At 41.5% G+C, this 12,500-nt stretch overlaps 1 protein-coding gene across 1 annotated transcript; it reads right to left on the reverse strand.

Moving 5' to 3' along the window:
* Positions 1 to 586: 586 nt before the first annotated feature.
* On the reverse strand, positions 587 to 5,799 carry LOC143747539 (uncharacterized). The gene is made up of 2 exons (XM_077240331.1): positions 4,656 to 5,799; positions 587 to 1,305 (listed from the first exon to the last, which is right to left on the reverse strand). The coding sequence occupies exons 1-2, from the start codon at positions 5,265 to 5,267 to the stop codon at positions 1,045 to 1,047; spliced, it is 873 nt and encodes a 290-aa protein (XP_077096446.1). The 5' UTR covers positions 5,268 to 5,799; the 3' UTR covers positions 587 to 1,044.
* Between the last annotated feature and the right edge of the window lie 6,701 nt (positions 5,800 to 12,500).

Here is a 12,500-nt window from a genome sequence, read left to right on the forward strand (position 1 = left end):
AGTTAATAATAATACAGCTGTTCATTGTTTGTTCATGTTAGTTCACAGTGCATTGACTAATGTTAACAAGATTTTAATACAGTATTAGTAAATGTTGAAATTAACATTAACAACGATTAATAAATGCTGTATACGTGCAGGTCTTTATGTTAACTGATGTTAACTGGTGAACCTTATTGTAAAGTGTTACCTTCTAGCAAAATATTCTTTTTGAATATATTTTTTTGAGTAAAACAATTCTTTTTGAGTATTATAGTTTGATTTAGTTAAGCTCTCTGCTTCTTAGATGTAAAAAATGCTTTAAGATCAATTGACCCTTCGCAGGGAGTTTGATTGACAGGCGATCTGACCAATCATAATCCGCCATCCGCCGTTTTTGTCCAATAAAGCAGTTGATTAGCGTTGGAGGATTTGAACTTGAGAAACGGAGTGTACTGACGTCTTTCCGGGGTTAAAACAGCATTCCTTCTGATGTTCATTCATGTTTATTTGAGGCTATAAAGTGACTATAAGGACGAGATGATCGGTTCACAAGTCGCTTTAACTGAGGATCTAGCGATCTGTCAGACACATTAAAGAGACAAAAAACGGTATTGTTTAAATTTATTTGAAAAAATGGCCAAATTTGAAAGTTGAGACTTTGTTTGATATCAAAAGTAAGCTGGTGTGTCCTGTCTCAGTGTGTGTCAGTGTGTGTCAGTGTGTGTCAGTGTCCTCTCTGATCTGCGATGTATTTTTCACTGCGTGAGAACCATGGACTATAAAAAATAGGTGAGAACATGATGTAGCGTGAGAGGGGCGTGGCTTGTCGGACATAGCAACAGTAACTAAAGAGGGCGGGTCTTTGCGAACGGTCAAATGATTATCTGAATTTATACCATTTTGAAAAGAGAAGGCACATGATCTCAGAGAATAGAAATAATTACACAATTCCTGTATCTCGAGAGCCGTTGGTGAATCTGCATCTCTCAGAACTGGTAAACAACTGTAGAGTGTGTGTGTCACGTGTTCCTCAGGTAACTGTAGAGTGTGTGTGTGTGTGTGTCACGTGTTCCTCAGGTAACTGTAGAGCGCTTGCAGGCCTCCGTCCAGAACCTCTTTGATGGGTTTAAGCAGGGGATTGTGGACGATGTGAAGGCCTTTATCCAGGGGATGACACGCTAACTTCTCCAGGCGTCTCAGCCGGTGCATCTCCGCAGGAACGCTCTGGATGTCGTTGAAATCCACATTCAGGAGCTCCAGCTTGGTCAGACGGCAGAGCATCTTGGGAAGCGAGTGGATACAGTTTCCCTCTACGATGAGGATCTTTAAAGGGAATATTTAATGAAAATCAGACTTTTTCCGTGTTTAAGTGCTATAATCGGGTGCTAATAACCCGGAGAACGTGAAAAGTGAAACCCAGTTTGTTTTGGTGAGCCTTTCTCTGCAAGCATGTCAAAAAATAAATCAGATTTCGCAGATTTCCTTCTGATGTATGAAGAGGATCTTATTATAATATTACCGGCCCTTAATCTGCACGTTTATAATATTACCATCTTTTAATCTGCACGTTTATAATATTACCGGCTCTTAATCTGCACGTTTATAATATTACCGGCCCTTAATCTGCACGTTTATAATATTACCGGCCCTTAATCTGCACGTTTATAATATTACCGGCCCTTAATCTGCACGTTTATAATATTACCGGCCCTTAATCTGCACGTTTATAATATTACCGACCCTTAATCTGCACGTTTATAATATTACCGGCCCTTAATCTGCACGTTTATAATATTACCGGCTCTTAATCTGCACGTTTATAATATAACCGGCCCTTAATCTGCACGTTTATAATATCACCGGCCCTTAATCTGCACGTTTATAATATCACCGGCTCTTAATCTGCACGTTTATAATATCACCGGCTCTTAATCTGCACGTTTATAATATTACCGGCCCTTAATCTGCACATTTATAATATTGAGGCTCTTAATCTGCACGTTTATAATATCACCGGCCCTTAATCTGCACGTTTATAATATTACCGGCTCTTAATCTGCACATTTATAATATTACCGGCCCTTAATCTGCACGTTTATAATATTACCGGCCCTTAATCTGCACATTTATAATACTACCGGCTCTTAATCTGCACGTTTATAATATCACCGGCCCTTAATCTGCACATTTATAATATTACCGGCTCTTAATCTGCACATTTATAATATTACCGGCTCTTAATCTGCACGTTTATAATATCACCGGCCCTTAATCGGAACGTTTATAATATTACCGGCTCTTAATCTGCACGTTTATAAAATCACCGGCCCTTAATCTGCACGTTTATAATATTACCGGCCCTTAATCTGCACTTTTATAATATTACCGGCCCTTAATCTGCACGTTTATAATATTACCGGCTCTTAATCTGCACGTTTATAATATTACCGGCCCTTAATCTGCACGTTTATAATATTACCGGCCCTTAATCTGCACGTTTATAATATTACCGGCTTTTAATCTGCACGTTTATAATATTACCGGCTTTTAATCTGCACGTTTATAATATTACCGGCTTTTAATCTGCACGTTTATAATATTACCGGCCCTTAATCTGCACGTTTATAATATTACCGGCTTTTAATCTGCACGTTTATAATATTACCGGCCCTTAATCTGTACGTTTATAATATTACCGGCCCTTAATCTGCACGTTTATAATATTACCGGCCCTTAATCTGCACGTTTATAATATTACCGGCCCTTAATCTGCACGTTAATAATATTACCGGCTTTTAATCTGCACGTTTATAATATTACCGGCCCTTAATCTGCACGTTTATAATATTACCGGCTTTTAATCTGCACGTTTATAATATTACCGGCTCTTAATCTGCACGTTTATAATATTACCGACTCTTAATCTTCACGTTTATAATATTACTGGCCCTTAATCTTCATGTTTATAATATTACCGGCCCTTAATCTGCACGTTTATAATATTACCGGCTCCTAATCTGCACGTTTATAATATTACCGGGTCTTAATCTGCACGTTTATAATATTACCGGGTCTTAATCTGCACGTTTATAATATTACCGGGTCTTAATCTGCACGTTTATAATATTACCGGCTCTTAATCTGCACGTTTATAATATTACCGACTCTTAATCTTCACGTTTATAATATTACTGGCCCTTAATCTTCATGTTTATAATATTACCGGCCCTTAATCTGCACGTTTATAATATTACCGGCTCCTAATCTGCACGTTTATAATATTACCGGGTCTTAATCTGCACGTTTATAATATTACCGGGTCTTAATCTGCACGTTTATAATATTACCGGGTCTTAATCTGCACGTTTATAATATTACCGGCCCTTAATCTACACGTTTATAATATTACCGGGTCTTAATCTGCACGTTTATAATATTACCGGCTCCTAATCTGCACGTTTATAATATTACCGGCTCTTAATCTGCACGTTTATAATATTACCGGGTCTTAATCTGCACGTTTATAATATTACCGGGTCTTAATCTGCACGTTTATAATATTACCGGGTCTTAATCTGCACGTTTATAATATTACCGGCCCTTAATCTACACGTTTATAATATTACCGGCTCTTAATCTGCACGTTTATAATATTACCGGCTCTTAATCTGCACGTTTATAATATTACCGGCTCTTAATCTGCACGTTTATAATATTACCGGCCCCTAATCTGCACGTTTATAATATTACCGGCCCTTAATCTGCACGTTTATGATATTACCGGCCCTTAATGTGCACGTTTATGATATTACCGGCTCTTAATCTGCACGTTTATAATATTACCGGCTCTTAATCTGCACGTTTATAATATTACCGGCCCCTAATCTGCACGTTTATAATATTACCGGCCCTTAATCTGCACGTTTATGATATTACCGGCCCTTAATGTGCACGTTTATGATATTACCGGCTCTTAATCTGCACGTTTATAATATTACCGGCTCTTAATCTGCACGTTTATAATATTACCGGCCCTTAATCTGCACGTTTATAATATTACCGGCGCTTAATCTGCACGTTTACACACACCAGCCGACATTCGGTTTCTCGAGCGCCAACAGTGAGCAGTTCTAACGCAATGGTAAAAGATCCAGCAAAGCCTGAAACTGTTCTGTCGTTGAGCACAGACGAGCACTGAACACTATTGACCAGAACATGTCACCGCTGTCTTATAAACACCTCAGGAACTGTGGACACTTGTGTAGAAGTTCAACATGATGATGAGATGAACAATGTAACTCCACAACAACTACATAAATGTCTCCACTAACATTCAGAAACTCTTCCTGAGTCTCTCCGTAAGGCTGCACTCGCTACTGGTTATTCTGGGATGATGGATGAGTGAGATTGGCCTGTTTTGTTATTGCTGGAGTTTCTGAAGCCGGTGTATAAGACTCCGCCCTCTTCTGAACGGAGGCGGAGCTGCAGCTCATTTGCATTTAAAGGGACACAAACAAAAACGGCAAGTTTTTGCTCACACCCAGAAAGTGGCAAATTTAACAAGCTTTAATAAATGATCTGGGGGGATTTTGAGCTGAAATTTCAGAAATTACATCTTACATATTGGTCTTTGGGTCACATACAAATTACATACAAGAGGCATAATACGTCACCTTTAAGTCGGCCAGCGCATGGATCTGATCCGCGATGTTTTCCAGTCTGTTGCAGGCCAGCTGCAGGAACACCAGGCTCTTCATGGCGTAAACACATCCGGGGATGTGATTGATGTGATTGTGGCTCAGATTGAGTTTCTTGAGTCCGTCGAGGGATGAAAGCGTTGACGGGAGGCCGGTGAGAAGATTATTAGCCAGACTTAAAACTTCCAGTTTAGTGCAGCATCCCAGTTCTTCGGGAACGTCGCTTAACCGATTCCGATACGCGAAAAGCACCTTCAGGTTTCGGAGACGCCCGATCTCAGGCGGTAAACTGGTCAGCTGGTTCCCCCACAGATTCAACACCACCAGGTTTTCCAGCGACCCCAGAGACGAGGGAATGGATCGTAGAGAGTTGAGTGACAGGTTGAGCTTCTGGAGATCCGTCAGATCCCACAGATCCTCTGGAGGATCCCGGATCCCACGGCGAGCCAGGCTGAGAACCCTGTAGCCGAAGTGTGTGGTCATGTGTTTGCGAATGCGTTCGGCGCTGGGAAGGTTTTCCTCGGGAGTCTTTCTGGCCGAATGCGTCATGTCGTCGTCTGCCGAGATCTTGGATTTCTTTCCACCCATTTCTGCACGTCTTTTTCTGGTGTGCCAGAGACTGCTCACGGCACAAACACAGTCCGGAGACACAGTGGATTGGAAACATATCTTGGCAACTCCTCCTGAGTTTCACGACCCTCTGGTCCAGTTGCTGCTGTCACTTGCGGCCGAGTGTTGGCGATAACTACCCTTGATTGTGGACAGAAAGACGAGGACAGACATTTCTGGGGTGAAATACGATGGCGTTGAACTCTCATGCCTCCCGTGACCCGAAATACAGTCAAGCATGAAATGGACAACTGTCTATGATAAAGTTAGACTCCTTTCAGGGTTAACTAACATTAAAACTCTCTCTCTCACAAACACAGACACACACACACACACACTTAGACACCTTTTCTTCTCACACACACACACACAAGCACACACACACACTCTCTCTCGCTCTTTCAAACACACACACACACACACACACACACACACACACACACACACACACACACACACACACACACACACAAACACACACACTCACTCTCTCTCTCTCTCTCTCACACTCACACACACACAAACAAACACACACACTCACTCTCTCTCTCTCTCACACACACACACACACACTCACACACACACACATTCTCGCACTCACATACTCACACACACACACACTCACACACAAACACACACACAGACACATACACTCTTTCTCACACATACACACAAACACACTCACACACTCACACACACACACACACACACACACACACACACACACACACACACACACACTCTCGCACTCACATACTCTCACACACACTCACAGACACACACACACACACACACACACACACACACACACACTCAGACACTCTTTCTCACACACACACACATAAACACACTCACACACACATACTCTCACACTAACACACTAACACACACACACTGTTTCTCACACACACTAACACACTCACACACACAATATCACACACATACACACACACACACTCTCGCACTCACAGACACACACTCAGACACGCTTTCTCACACACATAAACACACTCACACACACATACCCTTACACTAACACACTCACACACACACATGCACACACATGCACACACACACACACACACACACACACACACACACACACACACACACACACACACACACACACTCTCTCTTTCTCACACACACTAACACACTCACACACACAATATCACACACATACAAAGCTAGCCTCCTTTGGGCTTACTAAAACTGAAATACTTAAACATCACTTAAACTTTACGTGCATGCATTCAGCATACGCTTACAAGAGAGGAACAATATAATAACCGGCAAGGAACACATTAAATAAAACATGAAAGACTCCAATAATTTTTTTATTTACAACTTCCAATATTTTTTTACGGTGTAGTATATCGATGATACTAAAATAAAACTGCCTGCGTCACTATAACATCTTTATCAGCACAAACGGAGGTGCTTTGACATAAACGACTGAGATATTAATAGATCAGATCCCCCCCCCGACAGACCTGGTAGCTTGAATACACTTCTATCCTGAGCTTCAGTTCACGTATGTAAACAAACACTCAAATAGCTGGTCAGAACCAGTAGTGAAGTGTGTTATTTAAAGCTAAAGTTCAGTTGAAGCCTGTAACTTTCCTCATCTTTTCTCAGCATATTAAATAGCCACAGATGTGGATTAACGGGTTATAAATGGTGTCGTGGTTCGATATTAAGTGGGACATCTGTCGGAGGATCTTGGCTTTGTTTCTCGGCGTCTCTGCCAAATAATCAGAAATCGGCAACGTTCCACCCTGAATAGAAATGCACGAAGAGGGAAATCAGAAATGCATCTCATTCAGTGGCTAAAGTGTGTTTATTTCAAGCGGAAATCTCAAGAACTCGTATCGTCCGGATGATCCGACATTAACGGCATCAAACATGAGTTTAGTTTGTATTTCATCACCTGCTCAGACTGGCTCTCATAACGTCATCCTCAGCGTGTTAAATCCATTTAGCCAACGATAGAATGACATTAGAGAATTAAAGCATATTGAGTTTGATGATTTAAGATCAATTACAGCTGTACAGTGACAGACAGATGTTTGGAGGCTTGTTTCTGCCACTGAATAAAGAAAATCTGCAATAATTGCGAATTTATATCTCGCAATTCTGACTTTATATCTCAGAATTGTAAGAAAAAAGTCAGAATTGCGAGATATAGAGTCAGAATTGCGTGATATAGAGTAAAAATTGCGAGATATAAAGTCATAATTTCAAGTTATAAAGTAATAATGGAGAGAAAAAAAGTCATAATTGTGAGAACTTTCGAGAATTGCGAGTTTATATCTTGCAATTGCGACTTTATTTCTCAGAATTGTGAGAAAAAAGTGAGAATTGCGAGATATAGAGTCAGAATTGCGTGATATAGATTAAAAATTGCGAGATATAAAGTCATAATTTCAAGTTATAAAGTAATAATGGAGAGAAAAAAAGTCATAATTGTGAGAACTTTCGAGAATTGCGAGTTCATATCTTGCAATTGCGACTTTATATCTCAGAATTATGAGAAAAAAGTCAGAATTGCGAGATAAAGTCATAATTGCGACAGTCATAATTGCGTGATAAAAAGTAAAAATTGTGAGATATAAAGTCATAATTTCAAATTATAAAGTAATAATTGAGAGAAAAAAATCATAATTGCGAGAATAAAAATCAGAATTACGAGAACTTTCGAGATTTGCGAGTTTATATCTTGCAATTGCGACTTTATTTCTCAGAATTGTGAGAAAAAAGTGAGAATTGCGAGATATAGAGTCAGAATTGCGTGATATAGACTAAAAATTGCGAGATATAAAGTCATAATTTCAAGTTATAAAGTAATAATGGAGAGAAAAAAAGTCATAATTGTGAGAACTTTCGAGAATTGCGAGTTCATATCTTGCAATTGCGACTAATTATGAGAAAAAAGTCAGAATTGCGAGATAAAGTCATAATTGCGACATAAAGTCATAATTGCGACATAAAGTCATAATTGCGTGATATAAAGTAAAAATTGCGAGATATAAAGTCATAATTTCAAATTATAAAGTAATAATTGAGAGGAAAAAAATCATAATTGCGAGAATAAAAATCAGAATTGCGAGAACTTTCGAGAATTGCGAGTTTATATCTTGCAATTGCGACTTTATTTCTCAGAATTGCGACTTTATTTCTCAGAATTGTGAGAAAAAAGTTATAATTGCGAGATAAAGTCATAATTGCGTGATATAAAGTAAAAATTGCGAGATATAAAGTCATAATTTCAAGTTATAAAGTAATAATTGAGAGAAACAAAAGTCATAATTGCTAGAATAAAAATCAGAATTGCGAACACTTTTGAGAATTGCGAGTTTATATCTTGCAATTGCGACTTTATTTCTCAGAATTGCAACTTTATTTCTCAGAATTGTAAGAAAAAAAGTTGCATTTATTATTATTATTTTTTTATTATTATTCAGTGGCAGAAACAAGCTTCCATACAGACCGGCTGATATTCCCATTACCAAAAAAACATATTCTATGAAGATTTTCGCTGACATGGTAATTATAAAAAAAAAGTTTTTTCTGAATGTTTAAAACTTCCTCATAGATGTGGGTCTGAAAACATCAGAGTTTAAAGAGTGTGTACAAACAGACGATTTATTTGGATTTACTTTGTAGACAAGCAACTGGGGAAAAGCCCTTACAAATATACTGATCTATCTGAAGAACACACTGAGTTTGTGTTTGTCTACAGACGGCCTAAAGCAGAAACACATGTGCCTGTAAGCAAAACATATATACAGTATTTATAATTGACGTTTGACTCTTGAAAGTCTTAAAGGACATGATGAAAATCACATCTCATATGTGACCCTTTGACCTTTAGCCTCCATTTACCCTAAACCTGAAGTCCAGCTGACATATAAATAAACTCTGAATATCTAACCTTCTGATTCTTTCACTTCACTCACAAAGTTATTGTGAAATACTATTACTAGCAGAGCCCATCATGTTTATTTACAGACACATTTATCTCTATCACTTCCATCAAAACCATGTTAAAAGTTTACATTTAATATCTAAATGAACTGAGAAAAGCTTTTCACAACCCATTTTACTCTCATAATGTTCTTTCTGTGTGAAAACGGGATATTCGATTAGGAATTAGGTGATTTAAAAAAGTAATTTCCTCCTTCTTCAGTGACCTTTTACCCAGAGGTGTAACTGAATTCAGTTTAATATGGTTACTAACTAACTGAGAATGAGCCTTTGAGATTTGAGCATCTTGTGAAAGTCTTGCCTGTTTCATGCGGCTCTTTTAGTGTGATTTGTAAGCGCTGGTGGGCAAGCGTTGCGTAATGGATGCAAGTGTTCACCAGAGACAGTTTAATATCGCAGCTTTAATTTCTTCATCGAGTTCTTCAGCAGTAGCGAGAGGGAAAGTGGAAGTGTGTTAGAGTAAAGGGAGATGAAGTGGCTGAGGATGATGATGAATCGATGGGGAGGAAACACACTATTACACACTATAAAGAAGACATTTGTAATGTGTGTGGAATGAGAGCGTGACAGAAGAACTTCTAATGCAGTTACACACACTAATAACCAGAGCACACGCTGCTAACCAGAGAACACGCTAATAACCAGAGCACACACTAATAACCAGAGCACACACTAATAACCAGAGCACACGCTAACCAGAGCACACGCTAACCAGAGCACACGCTAACCAGAGCACACGCTAACCAGAGCACACGCTAACCAGAGCACACGCTAACCAGAGCACACACTATTAACCAGAGCACACGCTAACCAGAGCACACGCTAACCAGAGCACACGCTAACCAGAGCACACGCTGTTAACCAGAGCACACGCTGCTAACCAGAGCACACGCTGCTAACCAGAGCACACACTAATAACCAGAGCACACGCTAACCAGAGCACACGCTAACCAGAGCACACGCTAACCAGAGCACACGCTAACCAGAGCACACGCTGTTAACCAGAGCACACACTAACCAGAGCACGCGCTAACCAGAGCAAACGCTAACCAGAGCACACGCTAACCAGAGCACACGCTAACCAGAGCACACACTAACCAGAGCACGCGCTAACCAGAGCATGCCCTAACCAGAGCACACGCTAACCAGAGCACGCGCAAACCAGAGCACACGCTAACCAGAGCACACACTTACCAGAGCACACGCTGCTAACCAGAGCACACACTAACCAGAGCACACACTAACCAGAGCACACGCTGCTAACCAGATTACACACTTACCAGAGCACACACTAACCAGAGCACACACTGCTAACCAGAGCACACGCTGCTAACCAGAGCACACGCTAACCAGAGCACACGCTAACCAGAGCACATGCTAAGAACAGAGCACACGCTAATAACCAGAGCACACGCCAACCAGAGCACACGCTAATAACCAGAGCACACGCTAATAACCAGAGCACACGCTAAGCAGAGCACACGCTAACCAGAGCACACGCTAACCAGAGCACATGCTAATAACCAGAGCACACGCTGTTAATCAGAGCACACGCTGACCAGAGCACACGCTAACCAGAGCACACACTAACCAGAGCACACGCTAATAACCAGAGCACACGCTAATAACCAGAGCACACGCTAATAACCAGAGCACACGCTGACCAGAGCACACGCTAACCAGAGCACACACTAACCAGAGCACACGCTAATAACCAGAGCACACGCTGACCAGAGCACACGCTAACCAGAGCACACACTAACCAGAGCACACGCTAATAACCAGAGCACACGCTTAACCAGAGCACACGCTAATAACCAGAGCACACGCTGCTAACCAGAGCACACGCTGCTAACCAGAGCACACGCTGACCAGAGCACACGCTAACCAGAGCACACGCTAACCAGGGCAAGCGTTGTGTAATGGATTCAAGTGTTCACCAGAGACAGTTTAATATCGCAGCTTTAATTTCCTCATCGAGTTCTTCAGCAGCAGCGAGAGGGAAAGTGGAAGTGTGTTAGAGTAAAGGGAGATGAAGTGGCTGAGGATGATGATGAATCGATGGGGAGGAAACACACTATTACACACTATAAAGAAGACATTTGTAATGTGTGTGGAATGAGAGCGTGACAGAAGAACTTCTAATGCAGTTACACACACTAATAACCAGAGCACACGCTAACCAGAGCACGCGCTAACCAGAGCACACGCTAATAACCAGAGCACACACTAATAACCAGAGCACACGCTAACCAGAGCACACGCTAACCAGAGCACACGCTAACCAGAGCACACACTAACCAGAGCACACGCTGTTAACCAGAGCACACACTAACCAGAGTATGCGCTAACCAGAGCATGCGCTAACCAGAGCACACGCTAATAACCAAAGCACACACTAATAACCAGAGCACACGCTAACCAGAGCACACGCTAACCAGAGCACACGCTAACCAGAGCACACACTAACCAGAGCACACGCTGTTAACCAGAGCACACACTAACCAGAGCACGCGCTAACCAGAGCATGCACTAACCAGAGCACACGCTAACCAGAGCACACGCTGTTAACCAGAGCACACACTAACCAGAGCACGCGCTAACCAGAGCATGCGCTAACCAGAGCACACGCTAACCAGAGCACGCGCAAACCAGAGCACACGCTAACCAGAGCACACACTTACCAGAGCACACGCTGCTAACCAGAGCACACACTAACCAGAACACACACTAACAAGAGCACACGCTGCTAACCAGAGCACACGCTGCTAACCAGAGCACACACTTACCAGAGCACACACTAACCAGAGCACACGCTGCTAACCAGAGCACACGCTGCTAACCAGAGCACACGCTAACCAGAGCACACGCTAACCAGAGCACACGCTAACCAGAGCACATGCTGATAACAGAGCACACGCTAATAACCAGATTACACGCTAACCAGAGCTCACGCTAATAACCAGAGCACACGCTAATAACCAGAGCACACGCTAAGCAGAGCACACGCTAACCAGAGCACACGCTAACCAGAGCACATGCTAATAACCAGAGCACACGCTAACCAGAGCACACGCTGACCAGAGTACACGCTAACCAGAGCACACGCTAACCAGAGCACATGCTAATAACCAGAGCACAAACTAACCAGAGCACACGCTATTAACCAGAGCACACGCTAATAACCAGAGCACACGCTAATAACCAGAGCACACGCTATTAACC

Source organism: Siphateles boraxobius, unplaced genomic scaffold (genome assembly GCF_051911475.1).
Source record: "Siphateles boraxobius isolate OS27281-9 unplaced genomic scaffold, OSU_SipBor_1 225, whole genome shotgun sequence".
In the NCBI taxonomy this organism is placed as follows: Eukaryota; Metazoa; Chordata; class Actinopteri; order Cypriniformes; family Leuciscidae; genus Siphateles; species Siphateles boraxobius.